Source organism: Mesocricetus auratus, unplaced genomic scaffold (genome assembly GCF_017639785.1).
Source record: "Mesocricetus auratus isolate SY011 unplaced genomic scaffold, BCM_Maur_2.0 Super-Scaffold_6730, whole genome shotgun sequence".
NCBI lineage: Eukaryota > Metazoa > Chordata > Mammalia > Rodentia > Cricetidae > Mesocricetus > Mesocricetus auratus.
The window spans coordinates 73450750-73474684 of record NW_024429184.1 but is presented as its reverse complement, the minus strand read 5'-3'; the positions used below and the strand labels follow the sequence as shown (position 1 = coordinate 73474684).

The window sequence follows — 23935 nt, the reverse complement described above, 5'->3', positions numbered from 1 at the left end:
GGCAGATTCATATATTTTTTCATGAGCTTACTTTTTACAAGTGAGTTTTGCCACATCTGAATTTATATTTGTGGTAAAAAAGCAAAATTATAATCTATATCTAATTACTTTTTGTTTATTGGTTGCAGATTGATACCTTCTTCCTAGAAGCTGTAAACCTTGGAAATTTATGCAAGATTGTGATAGGCCATGATGGCCTTGGACCAGGTAAGGCTCCTTCACAGAGCTCTAATGAATGTCTACTTTCTAGTCCATCTATATGAAACTCTGCATGAATCTAGTAAAGACTAGGAAAAACTTATAGAAAGACAATCTTTAGAGAGGAAGCGCTAAGGAAGGAAGGAAAGGAGAATCCTATATGTCTTATTGAAATAAAAATATTTCCCCAGACTTCCTATTAAATTGATGTATTTTCTTCAAAATGGTGTAAGCTGACTGAGTGGATGCCATATAATAGGCCTTGGATGCCAGAAAGAATCATTTTGAAAGTGGTATTTGGATGTGAATGTTGTGGAGTATGCCTGTGATGGAGGCAATTGTAGTGTCTCTTGCAATGATGGAGGCAACCAGAGAGTCTTCCCACAATAATGGAAGCAACCACAGTGTCTCCCCACATTGATGGAGGCAACCACAGTGTCTCCACACAATGATGGAGGCAACCACAGTGTCTCCACACAATGATGGAGGTCACCACAGTGTCTCTCCTCAATGATGGAGGCGACTACAACATCCCTCAGCAATGATGGAAGCAACTACAGTGTCTTCCTGCAATGATGGAGGCAACCAGAGTGTCTCTTCGAAATTATGGAGGTAACCATTATGTCTCCCTGAAATGATGATGGTAACTGCAGTGTTTCCCGCAATGATATTTCTTTAAAGGCTCGTCTTTATCCAACGGTGCTGGGTTGAGACACCTATCTTGACAGTAAGAACTTGTATGTGTTTCCTACTTCCATTTTGTTCATGTGTCTTCCCAGTTTTCCTATTAACTCTGAGTTAATTCAAACATTTCTAATGAACTTATTTACTGTTATTTCATAAGCAACCATACTATAAAGAAATGCATTTGAATGAAGGACACATACTGAAAAACAAAACTACAATGAATAAAAACAGAGATGTACTAAAATGTGTCAATATAATTTCCACATTAGTAACAGGTCTCACACAAATATAAAATGAATATAAAGTGAATGTCTACTTCAATAATGAAGGGGAGGATTGGTAAATTAACAAAGCTGGTTAAAGTGGTTATGAAAGCCCCCATAACATTAGATATATAATTAGTAAGACTAGAAACAGCACCACATAAGACCCATAAAGTAAGTAAAATAGGGTCAGTTTCCTATAGACTATAAAAATATACCTTTGAAGTAGTCTCTATTGGACAAAATTTATTTATAGTTTAATCAGATATCCATCATTTGCATATTGTCATTTTGTTAGTTGTCAGATGGTTTAACAGTCAAGTGATGAGTCACTCCTCCAGGAGCCAGAGGACTTTCAAGTAGCTTTTATGACAGTGCCCTAATTATATAATATTTGAAGAGCCACATAGTCATATATTGCCTTATTTCAGAATTAACTTTTCTAAACAAGAGTAGAAATTCTCAGCATAAAAATTCTCACTTTGAATCATGTGTTATACTCAGGAGACATTAAATATTGAAAATGATAGTTATATTTGTGACATACTAGGAATGTGTAAATAAAATTAAAGGAGTTTATTCATAATCTTATAGAGTAAAATTTAAGGTGACAATCATTAAAGATACAGTAAAGAAAATTATTTTCTGTTAACATTTATGATCCCCAATGCAGCTTTAATACTCCTGAGACTTTACTTAACCAATAGCATTTAAGCAAATATATGAAGAGTCAAGAAGAAATGAAAACACACATACACACACACACAACAAAATTTCATCATGTTTCAAAATTTGAAAGGTTAACCAGGTACTTAATTATACTTTCAAGTGTGTGTGATCTGTGCAGACTTAAAACTCCATGAATCATTTTATAGTTTATCAGACTCCAAATGAAATATCGGTGGATGGTATGAGAGCTGGACCCTTCTATTGAAATTTTATTTTTCAAAATTATGAGCCAAATACTCTTATTTTCTTTTTAAAATTAAAAGATAATACCTCAGTAAATTTGCCTCAAAGACCACATTTTCTAATTACAATGTAGTAAAATCTAAAATTTAATAAATTTTATAAATTTATAAAAGCCTTAAAAATTCATCCCCAACTGGTGGTGGTAGTGCATGCCTTTAGTTACAGCACTTGGGAAGAGGCAGAGGCAGATGAATTTCTATGAGTTACAGGCCAGCCTCAACTACAGAGTGAGTTCCAGGACAGCCAGAGCTGTTACACAGAGAAACCCTGCCTTGAAAAAAATACCAGCCCCTTGTGTACTTTCAGTTTTCTCTATAATTCTGAAGCAAAATGCAGATCCTTACTACAATTATAATGTAATACAGTAGTACAGTAGTATCTTTATTGTCTGATTTCCTGAAGAGGCTCAAAATAATAGGTAGCAGGTTCTCAATATTTTGGTTATAGTCTACTTCAAAATAGCCTCGACTTGGTAGATTATTTTTTTTTCTTTTTTTATTATTTATTTTTAAATTTAAATTTAGATTAGAAACAAGGTTGCTTCACAAGTCAGTTCCAGGTCCCTCTCCCTTTCCCTTCCCTCCTCCCGTGTCCTCTCCCCAAACCCCCCCTCCCGTTATCCCCTCATTTCCCCAGGGAGGTGAGGCCCTCCATGGGGATATCCATAGTCTGTCATTTCATCCAGTTCTTCTAGAAAAACACTCTATATTTTGATGTTGAACTTCACAGTTACTACAACAATAAGAAGTAAATCTGTGATCTTTATAAACTACCAAGTCCAGTGGTGAGAGTGGTGTGTTGAAATCTAGGGTAGCCAACCATCCTATTTTTCTTGGGTTTGTTATGGTCTTAGTACAGAAAATTCCATGTCCTGGAAACCTCCTTTGACAGACTGGAATATTTCAACCCTCCTGATCCAGAAACTCGGTATGGGCCAGCAGTGCTCATTATCATTGACTATGGTGACTCAAATGTCTACTGCAGCTTGAGAACCAGTCATCTAGGGAACTGTGGGGAGCCTGCCACTGCCTGCCAGTGAAGCATGAGGAGGCATGGAGCAAGGCAGAGAGCAGACAAGGGAGGCTGCACCAGCTTTGTTAAGTTTTGTTCTGAAATTTAATTTAAAAAGGGTATATTTTGAGATGGCTCTGTGTGCAGACAAAACTACTATCAGTAGTTAGAATACTCTATTATTGCCAATAAATAAAATTATATTTTATCCGATTTTGGTTTGCAAGTTAAAAAAGAAGAGATTATAGTCTTTATATGTACCAATCTTTACTTGTCTGAGTTCTTAGATACATTATAAGTAACTGTATTTTTAGCATTTCCAAAATATATATTTTGTTTATATAGACTTACATGGTATTTGGGAAATCTTGGTAATTTTATGGAAATATAAAGTATTGCTAACTCATGAAGCATATATTCCTAAAGATGTTAGGTCTAGGATTATAAATATAATTTCTGAAACCAAGGACATGACTATGCTATATTTATTTGGAAAGTCATATTGAAATATATGACATAAAAATCCTTAAAACAATGTTATACTTTTGCTGAACTATGTCAACATGTCTACCACTATCCTTCTGTTACAAACATCTTTTTGGAAGTAGTAGAGTTTGATGTTGCCCAGAATTTATTTAAAATTGAGACCTGTTACCCAAATCATGCAACAATACACATAGTCTACATATCCATTAATATATTTTACCTTCTTAAATCGTTTCTTAGGAAATGGCTGGTTTCTTGAGGATGTTGTCATCAGGGATCCCACTACCAACCATGAGTATGCATTCTTCTGTCACAGGTGTGTTTACATAGCCAAGTCAGTTCATATCAGACAGTTGTAAATTCATATACTGATGAGAACTAGTTTATCAATTATTCCTGGTTCCTGAGGTTTTGTTATATAACATTTACAAACATTATTCTTTTTATTAATTTATGCTTTGACAGTTTAATGCCCATATATAATACGTTGTCCCCACCTCTCTATTATCTTTCTTCTGTTCTACCAACCTCCACTCTCCTCCCAAGAAGTGCCACCCTATTTTCATGGGTTCTTTTGTTGGCTTTGTTTCTGCTTTGTGTCCCATTAGTTTTAACCAGGTATAAGCACAAGTATGTGGAGCTATAGATGATAACTCTCTTGGTAGACATCGATTGCTATTACCTATGCCAGGCATGGCTGCATGAGTCCATTTATAACTGCATGCATATAGACTGGGTCTTGTACAGGCAACTGCAGCTACTGTGAGTTCACTGTGTCACAGCTATGTCATATCTATTAAAAGTACCTCATACCCCCCATCATCCAGCTCTTTCAGTCTCTCTATCCAATCTTCCATGATTTTATTTGAGCCTTAGAGGAGGTAATATGGGTGTTCTGTTTAAGTATGAGTACTCAACAGTTACTTGACCTCAATAACTTGACCAGCTCCAAGTCTGTGCATGAGCCTCACAATTCACTGCAAAGTGAAGCTCCTTTGACCAAGTCTGAGAATGTTAATCTTTAGGGCAATCTTCTACGTAAAAATATTCTCAACTTTATGTACAATCAATTCTTGTGACTGAAATGGAATACTTTGGAAAAGTTTGTTGGAGCTTAAAGCATGTTTTTCCTTTGCAGCAAAGTAAGCATTGATGTGAAAATGTGATCTCTCTGATGAAGTTCAAACTTACCTTCAAAAATCCTCAATTTGTATAATAAATGTTAATTGTAACCCTTATGAAACCAGTGGCCCACTGCTATTGGGCCTTGACTGCTAACTCGTTTCTCTAGCAGCAGTGACAAATTTAATGTTTCTTTCAGTACTCGTATTCTTCCCCTTTTCTTATGGAACCAATAACAGCCATTGTCTAAATAACTGACTAGAGCTTGAACTGCAGCTGGTAGCCAAAGAACAGACAAAGTTATTATTTCAGCAGATATAAAAATCTATGACATTGGCAAGTAGCAGTAGAACTGACTGACTCCCCTGCGGGTGGTTGGCTCTTCCCTCCCTCACACTCTTTCTGTAACATAAGGAATATCTTTTCCACATGTACTGAACAACTTCATTGACTCAGTGCCATTCAGTAACTCTGTACCCATGCATTTCCCCCATTCCTGCTTTCTGTTATTGACTTGGGAAGATAAGCGCCAATGGATTGGGTAAATAAAAAGCTTGAAGATAACTGATGCATTTTTCTTTCCACAGATGGTTGGATGAAGGAGAAGATGATGGTAGAATTGTCAGAGAAATGTATGCTATGGATAATACTATCTTCTCTGTGAGTGAGTGTCATCATAAATATGCATGGAAAAAGTTTTATGATGACTAAAGAAAGTATAACATTCTGGAAATTAATCAACTTCTTTATATTTCCAGGGAAGAAACTAGAACTTAAGAGAAAGGAAACAGTAAGATTTTATTTTAAATGACTTAGCACAAATAATTTCAAATAGCTGTTTGATGTGTTAAACAAAAACAGTTTGCCATTTTGTTAAGGACTGCTGGTTAGCAGTTTCTTCTCTTTGTGTGCTCTCAGATGGTCTCTGCTTTGCTTATGTTTTAGTGGGCAGCCGAGAGCTGGAAGTTCAGGAGAGGAAATACTCTTCAGTTTTACAACAAGATTACTGGAGGGTTTGTCCGTCTACATCCTGATGGCATGGTTGATGCTGTTGGAGAGCAGACAGACAGATACGGTAAAAGTGAACATGTTCTGCATTCAAAACTTCACTGCAGTGAAGTCACATGAAACAACATGGGTGGGCATGGCCAGAAACACTTCTGATTCGTTATACATTTTTTATTAAATTATTTCAGTGGTTAAGAACATTCACTGCTCTTGCAGAGGACCCAGGTTTCTTTCCTAGCACCCATATGATGGCTCACAATCTTCTGTAACTTTATTTTCAGAGAATCTGATATCCTCTTTTTTACAGACATCAAGAAAGTACATGGTACACATACATAAATGCTTGGAATACACCCATACACATCAAACTGAAAAAATACAATATTTTTAAAAGTGGAATAAAGTAATTATGATGTTTTAAAAAAACAATACAATTTAACATACACTTATGGATATATAATGGGAGATGTCATTCTCTAAATCTGTCTCTTATTGGCTGTTGAATAAAGCACTGTTGGCCAATAGGTGGGACTAGGAGTTCAGGAGCATTCTGGGAGAGAGAGGCTCAGACAGTCATAATGTAGGATGGGGGAGAAGCAACATGTGGACCCTTCCTCTGGTAAGTGAAGGCCACATGGAAATACTCAGATTAGCAATTATGGGTTAAATATTTAAGTCAGAGCTAGCCAGTAAGAAACAAAGCAAACAGCCAACAGCTTCATAATTAATATAGCGTCCTGTGTGTTATTTGGGGGCTCAGACAGCTTGGCAGGACCAAGACAGTTGGTGGAAATACTACACGGTACAGATACAGATTTTGGCATTTATGGAATCATTAAGCCAAATGGGAAAGTGAATTAAACTGAAAATTCGTTAGCACAGTTGTAGATCCCTCCATCATCACCTCATTAGTTCACCTAATTAGTAGATCATCTGAACAATATTCCTTAGGAAATTGCTATCTTGAGCTTATTAATGAAAAAATTGAGGCACAAAGTGATTTGTTCAAGGTTGCTTTACTTAATGTCCCTTCAGATTCGTGTCACGATTCCTGCCTCCTACTTCTTGCGTCATTTTATAACATGTCAATGTCTAGGATATCTGTAATTGCTCACTAGCATGATTTAATTTCGCAAGTGTGTTTAGTTATAAAGCATCAATATGTACTTTATTATTAGACAAATTATCAGTTACAGGTTAAATTAAGCAAATGCCTTTCTATTTTGAATGATAATCTGAACATTTCACTTTTAAGACTCTGACTTTAAATGAATTTAAATTGTAAATACATAATGATTTTTTAAAATGTAGGCATCTGTAGTTATCCTCTGTATCAGACTTGGCTCTTAGCTAAAATTATTAACCATGTAGTTAGTTATAATACAATATAAATATTGAATTTATAAATTACATTGCTCAATGCTAGTAAATCTGTATATATAGTAAATTGGGTAGTTCCTTGTTAAAAATTGAGTTTTAGGAACTTATATCACTGAATAGCTACTGTAGTCTTCTCTCATTTGATATGTTTTGACAAGCTTCAATGTTTTAATTAATGCAAAGTGGGCTATGTTGGTAGGATAGATAGGAAAGACAGGTTCAATTTAGAATTACCAAATTTTGTGACAATGAAATAATTCTATGTACACACTATATTATGTATCTTAATCTATGTACTTATTTTATCTATGTGTGCCGATATAAGGTATCATACACACACACACACACACACACACACACACACACACACACCACAGAAAACTAAATTTCAGGCACTTATTAGGAAATGAAATGAATCATGGCTCAAGAAACCATTTATTTTAAAAATTATTTTGTTCAAATACATTTTACCTCAGCAAACTAAAGTATGTACCATATATTATGAATTTCATATACATCATGAGAGATTCTTTACCTCTTTACTAGTTGTAAACATTTAACTGGAATATTTAGAATATACTATTATAAGATTTCAGTGGAAGGAATTTTTCAAGTGCTTGTTACATAATTAAGAATATTTTCCAGGTCTCTTCGATGTGATTTTCAACAAAGGGAATATATGCATTTTCCAAAGTCATGAGATGAGGCATCTGTCCCTTGCCTTTGACAATAGTGTTGTCACTGGAATGGTGAGTACTAGTGACTTTTTGAGATACAGACCACACTTACATTAATCCAGGCTCCTGCCCTGCCCTCCTAAGTGTGGAGATTACAGCATTTCTTTTTAAAATGACGCCACATAGGATAATTGGTAAGCAGTGTGTTAAATCCTAATATGCATTATGATCTCTAATCTGTTAATCTATCTGTTGAGAGAATTCATGTTATACTATTTAACACAAGTAGACATGATATATAGAGCTGAGGCTCTCAGGGTTATGGTGTAGTGAATAGAAGCAGGCAATCTGCCTCACATAATGTTATATAGTGATTCAAGCCCACATTTAACAAGGAAAAATATCATTAAATAAACTTCTAATGTCAGTTCAGGCTAAGTGATTAATCAAGCTATCGTTCTTTGTGAAGTCGTCTCTTGTCTGCTTTGGACTTACAAAGAAACCCTGCACTGTGCTTCATAGTACATGAACAAGGCCTTAGTGAACACTTAGTCAATATGAATGTGGTGGACTCTACTTAATTCAGTGTAGAGATTAGAGGGCTGGGTGTATGGTTCAGGGTGTAGTGTCTATAAAGACCCATCCACCATCCCAGTGCGCCAATAAGCTAGTGGGGAATTCTGTCAGGTACTGTCAGAGTTTATCTGTTTCATACAGGTTTTATTGGCATGGGGCCTCGAACTTTATGGTTTGATTCACTCTGTCCACTGTGATGTTCTGGTGAAATCTTGAGTGGTTTAAAGGTCAATAGCTCTGTTAGTATCTGCCACCCTTGGCTAAATGAACTTTCTCAAGGTTGGTCTTGGGACCAGCCATTCAGGAGTATTCAGTGAGCCATGATTCCTCTGTGGGGCACAGAGTGGGCATGGAATAGGTCCTCAGACATGCCCAGGAATATGAGTACCTTCTTCTAACACTGTTATGTAGTTTAAATGCAAATATAGAATGAGACTAAAATGTTGTTAATTTCACTTTTCAGTCCCAAGCAGTCTTAGATGACAAGGACTCAAATAATTAGATAAAGAATAAGTAAGGAACCGGGCGGTGGTGGTGCACGCCTTTAATCCCAGCACTCGGGAGGCAGAGACAGGCAGATCTCTGTGAGTTCGAGGCCAGGCTGGACCGACAGCCTCCAAAACAATACAGAGAAACCCTGTCTCGTAAAACCAAAAAAAAAAAAAAAAAAAAAAAAAAAAAGTAAGGATAAAATGCTTATTACATCTCATCAATTCATCCTGACAGCAGAGTGATTCGTATGCAATGGTCTTCATGGGTTCTTGCTTCCAAAGCACGTCCTTGGAACAAGTCACTGCCAGTAAAGTTGGGTACTAAATGTGAGAGTGACAATGGCGTGAGTTGATGCCTACTTCAGGGATTATTTATACACTGATGTCAGGAGATTTTAAGCTCAATTATTTTTCCTGCTATTTCAGGGTTGGTTTCTCTCATTCTGTTTTAGCCTAGTGGAGGAGCCCTCACCGAGCTGCGGGTACTCTATCAGCCCAACCGCTGTGCCCTGCTTGAGTCAGCGCTGTGTCCGGGTCATACCCTGGTTGTTGATCGTCAAGGAAAAATAGCTGATGAATCATCTGTAGGCTATGCAGAACTTTCAAAAGAGTTCTTGGTTTTTGTTAAGGTAAACTCGACAAAAATCATCAGGGCTTATAGATCCAGACCCAGATTTCTTGTGTGTTATCGAAAGGTGTGGAGTTGACTCATACTGCAGCAATCAGACCTCTTTCCACTAGGGGGCACTGATGCCATTACCATTCTGTTTCTTGTCTCTGAAAAGCACCTGGGCCACATTTTTAGCAATAATGAGACTGTGATGGCAGTATCATCCTGTACCTAATGGAAGTTGGAGGTTAAGCTGCAAATGTGAATTCATAATGCAATCCCAGCAATTCTTCTATTGAACTTTCCGAATCATTAGAATCTGTACTCCTTGATTGTTAGATACTCATGATTTTGACCTAATGTTTATTTACATCTCTTTTCATATAGCATGCATTTTTGAATTTACTTAAATATTATTCTGATAAAATGTATATTTCTCTCTCTATAAAAGCTATTCTAATATAATAAAATACCATTCTAATAAATACCTTTAATTAATAGGATTGCTTATTTGTGTTCCTTTTCAGAAAGCTTTTTCATGTACAAGACTAATTTTGATAAAATCATCAGTATTTTAAGGGTAAAGGAAAAGACCTTCAGGAATATTGAGTGTTGGCTAGTAGAGTGTAATTAGTAAAGGGTGGATTATGATTCCAACCCAAGCCTGCCTTTCAAATATTTTATCATTATTCTAAAGTACTTGTTCACATTGTTTTATTCAAAAGAAAGCAATTTTAACTCATCCTAAGTTCAACAGCATTGAAACAAGGATCTACTATGTATATGTATATTTTAAAGTATTAAACACATGATCTTTTTCTATTTTACTCCTTGTGCATATAATAGTATACTATATAGTTGACATGTATCTTTCATTTTCCTGGCTTTGACAACTAGAAATTGAGTCTAAGAATTAAGATACAAATTTTTAAGGCTGAAGGAAAATATTCACCAACTTTTTTCTTCTGGAAATCTATCTGTTTTTGCTCCTGTGGCAGCTAAGGCAGATGTACTATTAGAGGGCATGGTATACACCTGTTCATGTCTTTCTCTACTGCAGCTTGGTCCCTGGGCTCACTAGTCAGGTTTGATAATTCACTGGAAGAACTCTTGTAACCATGGAACCTCTCAGTCCTTGATTCATCACTGAAAAAAAAGACACAGATCTAATCGGTGAGGTGGGAGAGATATAGAGCTGAGCCCCTGAAAAGCAGATAACTCAGAATTTGCCCTTGCCCTTTCCCCATGGAGTCAGGCAGGCGTGATTTCTCAGTGTTGGCTTGCAGAGGTATTCCAACAGCTCTGCTACCCAGGAAAATTCACCTGAGTACTAGGCTCCACACTCTGCAACTGCAGGAGTCCATGTGGCTGGGCTTAGTCTCCATGTTCTCAGTAGGCTGACTGTCAAGGTATGCCACAAAAATCACCTCAATTCACACTGCCACTTTCTGGTTGGCACAAGGCCTCCATACACAGCCAGACACTCCTTTTAGGCATGATGCTCCAGGGCTTAGAGATCACAGGTCAGAAATTGAGGCCAAAGCTAGGCCTCTGTAGGTAATGTTAATGTCTTTACTACCTTGCTCTCTTCAGCATTATCGTCAGCTGTGCTTATGTCCCTGACATATTATTTCCCTGATGGTTTTCTAGAGGGATAAACAGAGTTTTTCTCAATTGCTAGTATGGATTACTTTTGATTGTTTTGTTTCCCATATTCATATCTTGTGATTTGGGGGTTCCACACTAGAGAACCCACATGACTGATCTTGTGTTTGTCTTAGCCAAGTCCTTGTGGTGTGAGTATATTTCTGATGAGATTTCAAGAGCTTTTTATACATTCTTCTTAAGATAGGATTACAAGGATTATTCAAATATACTTTAGCTGTATTTGCTTTTTTTCTATCTTTCCTATATTCATCCATTTAACTGATATCCATGCAATGCATTCTATAATTCAGGTACCCAGCATGGTTTCTTTTTCTAATTTTGCTTTGTATGAATATTGAAATTATTTGCTAATAGTGTTTAAAATTTCATGAAAGAAACATTTATGTTTGTATCTTACTTTTCAAAGTGTCTATAGCTTCAGAACATTATCTTCTCAATAAGTAATCATAGCTATAAATTCACCTATAAGTTCTGGTTTGCTATTACTGCTGTTATTTATTTGTTTGTTCATTTTCATTTGCTAGCTGTTGGTAAGATCTGTCTTGCTGCACCCTCTCTGTAACCGTCTCCTTCTAGCAGAATGAGACTCTCATATGTACTGCTTTTCTGTTTGTTTCTCTGAAGGGAATATTCCTCAACAGCGCTGTGGTTATGCTAGCTACAAGCTTGTGTCAGGCCCTATGTCTACAGCCCGATGGGACCTGCACTGGTGCAGGCAACCAGTCAGAACAATCCTACTGGAGAGTGCATAGAGTCAGTTCTGGGATTTGCATGTTTGAAAGTGTGAAAAATGCACGGATGTTCCTGAGGATTAAGGATGGGCACTGTAACGGAACAGTAAGCATCTCTCTTATTTCTCTCAGCAATTGTTTAGGGTACTTGTGTGTAATAGCCATGAGAACAGCACTTTCTGAGTGCATTGATTTTATGTTTTATCTAAAAATACCTTGAAAATTGGATAACACATGTGGCATGCTCTCTTTGTACGGTGTTTCAGAGTGGGGAGGGTAGCTGTTGGCCTGGTGTACTTAGACAAAGACTAACTCCATGATGATCTTTGAAATATTGTCACATACAGAATACTTGGAGTTGTGTTTGTATTCAAAGCTGATTGTGATGACAAAGACTCTGGTTAGGAGATGAGATCTCCATCTCTTGATACCCTATCCTATACCTTTTCTCCCTCTACTTTCCTACCCGTCTTCATCAGGCTAATCTTGAACTCATGGCTGTGTCCTCTGCTTCAGTCTCCTGTGTTCCAGGCTTCCAGGCATATGTAGTCACCACAACTGGATGAATGCCTTCATTTCTAATGAGCTCTCTGATCTTCTGCTGTTACTGTTCTGCAAGCCTGCTCCACAAACCCAGTCTCTAAAGAGTCCCAACTTACTGTCTCTTTTTTCTTCTTAGTGCCTGAATCCCCACCCCTGAAAATTCCATACATCATGAGTAAGTAATTTTAAATTCTAAGTGAAAACCTGACTTTAGCAATCTTAAGCCTTAGGAAGGCTATTGAAGGGAATATAAAGGAATGATTTTCCTTGGGTGAGAGGCATATGTAATGAGAGCCTCACTATGTAGTCCTGGCTAGTCTGTAACTTGCTATATACTATTGATAGATTTTTTTTTTGTCCTTCCAGGACTGGCTGCTGCTTCAGCCCCAAATGAACACACAAATACTTATATTGATTATGAGACCATTGGCCGATGGATTGGGCTTCTAATTGGCTAGCTCTCTCTTAATTATTAATCCATTTTGATACGTCTTTGTATTTCCACATGGTCTTAGCTTTCCAGAGAATGCCTGGATGTGTTACTCCTTTTTGGCTACATGTCCTCTGTTTCTGGCAGGCTCTCTCAATGCACTTCTCCCAGAATTCTCCTCATCTCTCAGTCCTGCCTATCTTCTTGCCCCTACTGGCTACAGGCCAAACAGTGTTTTATTAAACAAACAATTGGACAAACATATATACAGAAGGACAGCCCCCATCATCTCCTCTTTTCTGTCTAAATAAAAAGAAAGGTTTTAGCTTTAACATAGTCAAATTATATATAACAAAACAGTTATCAAGTAAAACAACAGTTAACAGTATTTAGTCCATTAATATTTGGCAAAATTTAAAGAAAATGTTCTATAATATATTCTATCTCTGTGAGTTTAAGGTTTTATATGTAACTTATCTTTTATCATAACTAAATAAAACCATGACTATCTGTCTCACACTCCATCAAAGTCCTCAGAAGGATAATAAATAAACTCTAGAATTGACAGCAACATCTCGCTGCCTGGACAGTCATTCAAAGTTCCTCTGTAACGTTGCAGTATCCATCTTCAGCCCATAGGTCACAGTGTGTCTGACAGACTTCTCAGTGAAGCAGGAAGTTTTAAATGGTCTGCCTGTGTTGCAGTTTGTCAGTCATTTTTCTGTGTTCTGCAGAATGTCTGGCAGACTCTTCCATGAAGCAGGAATCCTTCAGGAATGGCCCATCTTGTTTTGGCAAATCCAGCAGTCACTTTCCTGTGGGTCCTGCATGTCCAGTTTGTACAGCATACAATCAAACAGTCCAGGCAAGGCAGTTTCTTGTCCAAATGGCTAATCTTGCCATGTTGAAGGCAAACTCCATAATGAGATTCTTTGATGCTCATCTTCCTTTCTGACATAATTGGTTTTGCCAGGAGCAGTTTTGTCTCACTGTCATGAAAAAACTCTAAACCATTTTAAATGCCATATTCTGTAGGTCTTTGAAAAGTCTGAAGAATATCTATCCATCTAAATTATCTCTTTATATCTAGAAAACCTAACTAACCTAACTGTAAGTTTTGACTATAATAGGTGACTACAATCTGAATTTAATTATACATTGCAATTTTTAAAGATTTATTTATTTATTATGAATACAACATCTTGCCTCATGTATGTCTACACACCAGAAGAGGGCACCAGATCTCATTATGGATGGCTGTGAGCCACTATGTGGTTGCTGGGAATTGAACTCAGGACCTCTGGAAGAGCAGTCAGTACTCTTAACCTCTGAGCCATCTCTCCAGCCCTTATACATTGCATTTTTAAATGAGCTATATAAACACAATACCTAAACAAGAGAAGAAATATACCTATAACTACTGACCTTACATTTTATCAATAAATCAAAATCCATACCAATGCAAAGTATTAATTTCTATCTCATATTTCCTTTTTTTCCTTTAGGAAGAGATTGGCTGTGATAATGAATCATTTGTAACCAATCACATTTGAATGACAAAAAACATTTATAAACAATATTTGGGGATTTGGGCGCCATTCTCTCCAAACTGCCTCCTGCTGTTTGGGGGGTGCTGACAATACCATGGGGAAAACACAGAAACCTGGCTAAATCCTGGCCTTAGCAGCTGAGGCTGCATCATCTAGTTTGTTTTTGGATGTTGAATCACCTGGGCCACTGCTTCAGGGGGTCTTGCTTGATCAACCTACCATATTAGTCTGGAAGGAATCCACAGCTTTTCATATTCTGTGGAAACAAGAAGAGAACTTCTTCTCCAAAGTAACCTTTCCTTAGACTTAAATTTTGAAGTCAAGGCCTTTTCAAAATACATAGATTGGGTTAATCCAATAGCATTTATAATCAACCGTCTGTTGGCAGCTGTTGCTCTTTCCTCAGCAGTCAAACAATTCAAAGACAACACAATAACATACAGTATCCAGACCTTCTGTGTATTTTCCTCTTTATTTGACTTTTATTACTTTATTTCTTTTACTTTTACTTTTTCGTTTTTTGAGACAGGTGTTCTCTGTGTACTTTTGCCTGTCCTGGAATTTATTCTGTAGAACAGGCTGGCCTTGAAATCACAGAGATATGTTTGACTGTGCCTCCTGAGTGCTGAAATTACAGGCGTGTGCCACCATACCCAGCTACTCTATTTCTTTTTTAACCATTTTATCCTTTTTCTTTTCTCTCCCAAACCTATGTATATTTTTAAACACATTGTAAACCCTTTAGAGGTTTTTCTTCATCTAAATCTGTCTTTACTGTATATCTCTATCTTTTTCTGGCCACGAGTCTTTTATCTGCTAAAGAGCATGGCTAAAATTAAAGTGGCAGGTGGCCCCATTCTATTCCTTGGCTTTCCGAGAGTCTAGATTCATTTCTAGCTTCATGCTTATTACCATAATTCTGTGGAGCTTCTCAGTTCATGCTACCATGAATAAGCATGCTTCTGGCTGCTCAGAAACACCACTTAATTGTCTTAAAAGTGTCGTGTGTGCTTTTTGCCTTTAATGCTGAGTCAGGAAAACACCCTTAAAGGAGTTGCGAGTCTCTGCTTTTCTCTAGGAAACAGAGCCCACACAAGAAAATGCTGCTATCAAGAAGCTGTGCCTGTCTCTGTTCTTTTGTTTAGAATCCCTTTTAAAGTTTTTGTCAGGTTTTACATGGAAAATCTTGCCCCACAGGTCTGTGCCATTTTGTTGCTGTTTTTTCTTTCCTATCTGGCCCCACAGTCACTTTAGTTCCAAAAAAACACACAGAGATGCCACATTAATTATTAAACTGTTGGTTGATGGCCAGGGCTTCTTATTGACTAGTTCTGTCTTAATTATTAACCCATTTCTATTAATCTAAGTATTTCAACGTGGTCTTATCTTACCAGAGAAGGGTCTGAACCTGTTAATCCTTCCTCCACTAAATGGCGACACTTCAAGGTCTCTCCCTGTCTACCTTTCCCAGAATTCTCATCTCCTAGTCCCGCCTATCTTCCTGCCTCTACTGGCTATAGGCTAAACAGTGTTTTATTCATCAACCAAAAAGAGAAACATATATACAGAAGGACATCCCCATCAACAAGAACCTGGCTAGCCTCAAATATAAAGAAATCTGCATGTTCCTGCATCTTGGGTGCTGATATTACTGGCATACAGCACCACTTCCAGCACAAATTAAATTTCCATATTAAATGGAAATTAAATTTCCTATCTCTATTTTTATTTTAAACAGCTTAGTTTAAATGAGTGATAGAACTTAGAGAGCTTATGACTCCCTCTCTCTCTCTCTCTCTCTCTCTCTATATATATATATATATATATACATACATACATATATATATGTAAAGGGGATTTATTAGATTGGCTTACAGACTGTGGATGAGCTAATCCTGTAACAATGGCTGGTTATGAATGGAAAGACCAAGAATAGAATAGTTCTTCAAATATTGAGACTGAATGTCTCAGCTGGTCTTTGGTATACAATATGGGTTGGAATCCTGAAGAAGTAGGCTTCAGTGCCAGCAATGAAGTGAATTTATTATCAAGGAGAGAGCCAGAGGCAAAGAGTAAAAGCTTCCTTCTTCCATGTCCTTAGAAGAAGGCATGGTATCTGGTATAGGTGGGCTTTACAAGCTGCAAAGGTCAAGATTAAAGATGTGTTTTCCCTTTTTTTTTTAACCAAGAATATGTCTTCTTTTTTATTTAATTTATTAAAATTTCAATAATTTACATCCAATAGCAGTTTATCCTTTTTTCTCTTCTCCTGTTATCCCCTGCCTCCCCTCTACCCCCACCCACTCCTCTGTGAGAAAATATATCTTGTATCTTTATTTTCTTTTGTAGTTTACATATATTTATTAATTTTTTTATTCATTTTGCATACCAACCATAGTTCCCCCTCCATCTTCTCCTCCTTCTCCCCCTCTGCCTGTCCCCAACCAACCCCTCATCCACTCCTCAGAAAAGGGAAAGGCCTTCCATGGGGAGTCAACAAAGCCTGGCATGCTCAGTTGAGGCAGAACCAAAACCATCCCCCTGCAATGAGGCTGAACAAGGCATCCCACCATATTGAACAGGCTCAAAAACCCCAGTTCATTCACCAGATATAGATCCTGGTCCATATAAAGTTGAGAATTGTTCTTTCAAGGTCTGTGAAGAATTGTGCTGGGATTTTGGTGGGGATTGCATTGAGTCTGTAGATTGCTTTTGGCAGGATTGCCATTTTTACTACATTGATTCTACCTATCCAAGAGCATGGGAGATCTTTCCATTTTCTGAGGGCTTCTTTAATTTCTTTCTTAAAGACTCAAAGTTCTTGGGATAGAGGTCTTTCATTTGTTTGGTTAGCATTACCCTAAGGTATTTTATGTTGTTTGTGGCAATTGTAAAGGGTGATGTTTCTCTGATTTCTTTCTCGGGCCTTTTATTGTCTATATATAGTAGGGCTAATAATTTTCTTGAGTTGATCTTGTATCCTGCCAGTTTGCTGAAGTTGTTGCTCAGCTGCAGGAGTTCTCTGATAGAGTTTCTGGGTCACTTATGTAAACTATCATATCATCTGCAAATAGTGGAAGTTTGACCTCTTCCTTTCCAATTTGTATCCCCTTGATCTCCTTTTGTTGTCTTATTGCTCTAGCTAGAACTTCGAGTACAATACTGAAGAGGTATGGGGAGAGTGGACAGCCTTGCTTTGTTCCTGATTTTAGCGGAATTGCCTTGTGTTTCTCTCCATTCAGTTTGATGCTGGCTGTTGGTTTACTGTATATAGCTTTTATGATGTTTAGGTATGTTCCTGTTATCCTAGATCTCTCCAAGACCTTTATCACGAAGGGGTGTTGGATTTTGTCAAAGGCCTTTTCGTCATCTAGCGAGATGATCATGTGATTTTTGTTTTTCAGCTTCTTTATATGGTGGATTACATTGATGGATTTTCGTATGTTGAACCATCCCTACATCCCTGGAATAAAGCCTACTTGATCATGGTAGATGAATTTTCTGATGTGTTCTTGGATCTGATTTGCCAGTGTTTTATTGATATTTTTGCATCAATGTTCATGAAGGATATTGGTCTGATGTTCTCTTTCTTAGTTGTGTCTTTGTGTGGCTTGGGTATTAATGTTTTTGAAGCCTCGTAAAAAGTTTGGCAAAGTTCTTTCTGCTTCTATTTCATGGAATGAGGAGAATTGGTATAAGCTGTCCTTTGAATTTCTGGTAAAATTCTGCACTGAAGCCATCTGGCCCTAAGCTTTGGTTGGGATACTTTCGATGACTGCTTCTATTCCCTTAGGTGTTATAGGACTATTTAAATTGTTTATCTGTTCTTGATTTCATTTTGGTAAGTGATATCTATCCAGAAAATTGTCCATGTTTTTTTAAATATTCAAATTTTGTGGAGTATAGCTTTTCAAAATATGACCTGATAATTCTCTGGATGTCCTCAGTGTCCATTTTTTATATCTCCCTTTTCATTTCTGATTTTGTCAATTTGCATGTTCATACTCTGCCGTTTGGTAAGTTTGGATAAATGTTTGCCTATCTTGTTGATTTTCTCAAAGAACCAACTCTTCATTGCATTGATTCTTTGTATTGTTTTCCTGGTTTCTACTTTATTGATTTCAGCCCTCAATTTAATTATTTCCTGGCGTCTGCTCCTCTGGGTGTGAGAGTTTGCTTCCTTTTGCTCTAGAGCTTTCAGTTATGATGTTAATTCTCTAGTGTGACTATTCTCAAGTTTCTGCATGTGGGCACTCTACCAGCCCCCCAGCCCCCCACCCAATCCCCACATCATTCCCCAAGGCATTTCATCCAGGGCAGGACCTAGGCCCTTCCCCATATATCCAGGCTGAGAGAGCATTCCTCTATTTAGAATGGGCTCCCAAAGATCATTCACAACCATGACAAACACTGATCTACTGCCCAAGGCCCCAGTGATTTCTGTGTTCTCCTTCCCTGGCACTACATTCATGGAGTCTCCTTTTGGCCTCTCAGTCATCAGTCTGGGATTCAAGAGCTCACCTTTATCCTGTCAGCTGTCTTTGTGGGTTTCATCATCATAGTCTTGACCCCTTTGCTCATCACTTCTCTATCTCTGTCACTAGTTTCCAGGAGTGCAGTTCAATGTTTAGCTGTGGGCATCTGTCTCTGCTTCCATCAGTCACTGGATGAAGGTTCTAGGATGGCATATAAGGTAGTCATCAACCTTACCATCAAGGAGGGGCAATTAATTTAGTCTCTTCACTATTGTTTAGTTTGCCAGTTGGTGTTATCCTTGTAGATCTCTAGAGATCTCACTAGTGTCATCTCTCTCCTGAAACCTATAATGACTCAATCTCTCATCCTGCTCTCCTCTATTATTACCTTGACTCAACCTTCCTGCTCCTCCATATCTTCTTCTCAGTCCTCTTTTCCCCCTCTCTTTTTCCTGGCTCCCTCTCCCCTCCCCTGATGTTCCCAATTTTCTCAGGATATTTTTCTTTATTCCACTTCTCTGGGGTATTATGCATCTCTCTTGGGAACCTCCCTGTTTCCTAGACTCCTTGGCACTGGAATTGTAGGTTGAAAGTCCCTTGATCCATGTTTAAAATCCATATATGAGTGAGTACATACCATGTTTGTCTTTTTGTGTCTGGGTTACCTCACTCAGGATGGTATCATCTAGTGCCATCCATTTGCCTGCAAATTTCAAGATTGCATTGCTTTTTTCCGCTGAGTAGTACTCCATTGTGTAAATGTGCCACATTTTCTGTATCCACTCTTCAGTTGTGGGGCATCTGGTTGCTTCCAGGATCTAGCTATTACAAATAATGCTGCAATGAACATAGTGGAACAGACATCCTTGATGTGTGAATGGGTGTCTTTTGGGTATATGTCTAAGAGTGGAATTGCTGGGTCTTGTGGTAGACTGAATCTCATTTTCCTGAGGAAATCTCCACACTGATTTCCATAGTGGCTGTATGAGTTAGCACTCCCAACATCAATGGAGGTGTGTTCCCCTTTCTCCACATCTTCCCCAGCACAAACTGTCATTCTATACTTATTATTCTTAAGTTTGGTCTTTTCATCTTGTCCCGTATTTCCTGGATATTTTGTGTTAGAGTTTGATGGACTTAAAAAATTTCTTTGATCTATGAATCTAATTCTCCTAGTGTATCTTCAATACTTGAGATTCTCTCTTCTATCTCTTGTATTCTGTTGGTTTTGCTTGCATCTGTAGTACCTGATCATTTCCCCAGCTTTTCTATTTCTAGCATTCCTTCAGACTGTGTTTATTTTATTGTTTCTATTTCAGATTTCAGCCCTTGAACTGTTTGAATTGTTTCTTGCCATCTTTGCTTTGTTTTTCTTCCATTTCTTGCCTTTTTGGATTATTTTTTCTTCCATCTCTTTAAGGGATTTTCTCATATCCTCTTTGAGGGCCTCTATCATTTTAATGAAGTTGTTTTTAATGTCATTCTCTTCTGGTTCATTTGTGTTGGGGTGTTCCAGTTTTGGTGGTGTAGAATCTCTGGACTCTGGCGGTGTCATAATAGTTTTGCTGTTGCTCCTTGTATTTTTATATTGTCTCCTTCTCATCCATTCTTGCAGTAGGTTCCAGAAGGTGCCTCTTCCTCTCCTGGTAGGTGTGGGATCAGGGTTCCCTTCTGGTGGGTGTAGGCAAGTCCAATGTTCTGGTAGCTCTCCACTTCCTGGTTTTGTGGTTGGAGAAATGGACTAGGATGCTGGGGTGCTTTGTATCCCACTGGAATGGATGGGAGCCCCAATGGTAGACCCCAGGCACAGGAGTGTCGCCTGGAAACAGGCCCTAATAGTCTTAGTCACGTGGGTTGAGCAGGAGACTAGAATGCTGGGGTGTGTTGGCTCCTGCTGCAGGGTGGAAGCCGCAGTGGCAGTCCCCATGCACAGGTAGGCAGCCCCTGCTGAATCACTTTAATGCTGCTTGAATGTATATGGTTTTAGACCTAGTCACTTGGTATCGGATAATAAATTAGGATCCTCACCCTTCTATTATTGTGTGTAGCTCTTCATCTAGGGGTGGGAATATGTGAGTTTTCCCACATCCTCCACATCCACTGGTGGTGTCGATGTTTAGGTCTTGTTCAAGCAGTCCTGTTGTTGAGTTTTCATGAGTGAAGCCTCCCTGTCATATATGGAAGACACTATCTTTCAGTAAGCTGCATGCTCCTCTGGCTCTTTGAATCTTTCTGTCTCCTCTTCAGTGAGCTTTAGGTGTAGTTGTAGATACATCAGTTGGGCCTGAGTACCTCCATAATCAGTTGTTTTCAGCATTTTGACCAGTTGTGACTTTCTGTAATGGCTTCTGTGGCAAAAAGAAACTTCTTCTATTTTTTATTTTTAATGAGGAACAAGAACTAGACTTATCTGTATGTATAAGGATACATTTTAGACTGCAGTAGTATGTTCTCTAAGATTCATGACCTTACTAGCCACATTGTTGTGGTTCATAGGAGTCACAGCTTGGTGGGACTACTGACTGATTTCTTTCCTTGGCAGCCTACTCAGCACCTTTTGAGACCATGAAAGGTAGCCCTCAGAGAGTACGCTTTTTGAGCAGATTCAGTTTATACTCTTTGAGTCCTATGTCCAAAGTTCATGGTGCCTTCAGCATTAAAGTCACTCCTTCAACTTCTGGGGAGCAGTCAATAGCAACCACCTATTTTGTTTTTAAAGTTTAAAAAATCTGACCACTTCCATTTAGCATTTCTGCATTAAATACATTATAATATATTTAATGACTGAATTAGCCTGTTTGACTTGAAATTCTTCATGAAGGTTTTGTCAGTGAGTCTTTGTAGCCAAGATACCCATGTTGCTTTCCTCCTGTGACTAACAGTGAACATTATCATTTCTCTCCATGGGTCTGACAAGAATCACTAGTCTTTTTCTGGAATAACATTGCTTTTGAAAACAAATGAGAGCATTACCGTAATTACTGTAGCTTGTATATATTTAGAAGCTGAGATAAAGTAAGCTTACCATCTCCAAGGGGATATAAAATGTTCTTTGAGATAAATGGTAATGCACATTCATATCACTATGCCTTAAAAGCCTGAGTGCCTTGGTGCTGAATGTTACTCCACAAATGCTTACTGTAAAATTGAATTGAATAAAAGCATGGCTGGTGTTCCAGCAGGACCAGGTACAACAGGCCCTGCATAGGAGCCTGTGTTCCAGCCTGGGGATTGCCTGGGAACTGCACAGAGCTTCTAATCCAGGCGGGAGCCAAACACCCCAGACTCCAGGACATCTCTCCCACCAACGAGACCAGGAAATTAGGGATACAGGGAGACCAGGGAACCAGCTGTTTCGGCAGGACCAGGTAAAACAGATCATCTGGGCCTGTGTTCCAGTGCCTGGGGATCACCTGGGAACTGCACAGAGCTTCCAATCCTGGCGGGAGCCAAACACCCGAGACTCCAGGTCTTCTCTCCCACCAATGAAACCAGGAAATTAGCTGGTCCAGGGAGACCAGGGGACCAGCTGTTCCAGCAGGACCAGGTACAACAGGCCCTGCATAGGGGTCTGTGCTCCAGTGCCTGGGGACCACCTGGGAACTGCACAGAGCTTCCAAACCTGGCAGGAGCCAAACATCCCAGACTGCAGGTCTTCTCTCTCACCAACAAGACCAGGAAACCAGAGGATCCAGCAAAAGGACCAGGGGACCAGGTGGGAGACTAAGCACCCCAGATTCCTGGTGTTCTTCTCTACCCATGGGACCAGAAAGAGGACAAGGAATAGAAGAACAACCAGATTATTGGACTTGCTAGCACCCACCAAAAGGGAACTCTGATCCCCTAACCACCAGACCAGTAAGGGCTCTTTCTGCACCCACTAGAAGAAGAGATGGGAAAGAGACAATACAAAAACACACTCAGCAACAGAAAACAAATATGACACCACTAGATTCTAGAGACTCCACACCAGCAAGACTCCAACATTCCAATGCAAATGAAGCAGAAGAGAATGACCTTAAAACCAGTTTCATGAAAATGATAGAGACCCTAAAAGAGGATATAGGAGAATCCCTCAAAGAAACAGATGAAAAAACAAACCAAAAAATGCAAGAAATGGAAGAAGAAACAAAGCAAAAAATGCAATAAATGGTAGAAAAAAACAAAGCAAAAAATGAAAGAAATGGAAGAAGAAACAAGCCAAGAAAGGCAGGAAATGGAAGAATAAACAAAGCAAAAAATGCAATAAATGGTAGAAAAAAGCAAAGCAAAAAATGAAAGAAATGGAAGAAGAAACAAACCAAAAAAAGGCAGGAAATGAAAGAATAAACAAAGCAAAAAATGCAAGAAATGGAAGAAAGAACAAACCAAAAAATTCTTAAAAGGCAACAAATGGACGAAAAGATAAGCCGAAAATTGCAAGAAGCAATGCAAACACTGCAAGGGTTGAAAACTGAAATAGAGACAATAAAAAAACACAATCAGAAGAAAGGCAGAAAATAGGAAAGCTGGGCAAACAGTCAGGTACTACCGATACAAGCATTACCTACAGAATAGAAGAGATGGAGGAGAGAATCTCAAGTGTTGAAGATACACTAGGAGAAATGGATTCATCAACCAAAGAAAACCTTAAGTCCAACAAATCCTTAACACAAAACATCCAGGAAATATGGGACACCATGAAAAGACCAAACCTAAGAATAATAGGTATAGAAGAAGGAGAAGAAAACCACCTCAAAGGGGCAGAAACATATTCAGCAAAATCATAGAAGAAAACTTTCCCAACCTTAAGAAAGACATGCCAATGAAGGTTCAAAAAGTTTACAGAAACCAAATAGAGTGGACCACAAAAAGTCCCCTCACCCCATAATAATCAAGATCCCAAATATGCAGAATAAAGAAAGAATATTAAGAGCAGCTAAGGAAAAAGGACAAGTAACATATAAAGGCAGACCTATCAGAATTACACCTGACTTCTCCATGGAAACTCTGAAAGCCAGAAGGTCCTGGATATTCTACCAACACTAAGAGACAATGGATGCAAGCCCAGACTACTT

At 38.3% G+C, this 23935-nt stretch overlaps 1 protein-coding gene across 9 annotated transcripts in view; it reads left to right on the top strand.

Moving 5' to 3' along the window:
• The window catches only part of Rp1 (RP1 axonemal microtubule associated), a 370803-nt gene that overhangs the window by 134045 nt on the left and 212823 nt on the right, over positions 1-23935 (top strand). For 8 of the 9 annotated variants that reach the window (XM_040741511.1, XM_040741505.1, XM_040741509.1 and 5 more), the window contains exons 8-15: positions 129-207; positions 3858-3933; positions 5327-5403; positions 5498-5529; positions 5685-5814; positions 7773-7876; positions 9324-9500; positions 11774-11986. In XM_040741511.1, the coding sequence (XP_040597445.1) occupies positions 129-207; positions 3858-3933; positions 5327-5403; positions 5498-5529; positions 5685-5814; positions 7773-7876; positions 9324-9500; positions 11774-11986 (888 nt within the window). The remainder of the gene's footprint in view (positions 1-128; positions 208-3857; positions 3934-5326; positions 5404-5497; positions 5530-5684; positions 5815-7772; positions 7877-9323; positions 9501-11773; positions 11987-23935) is intronic. The other variant, XM_040741510.1, reaches the window with a different exon arrangement.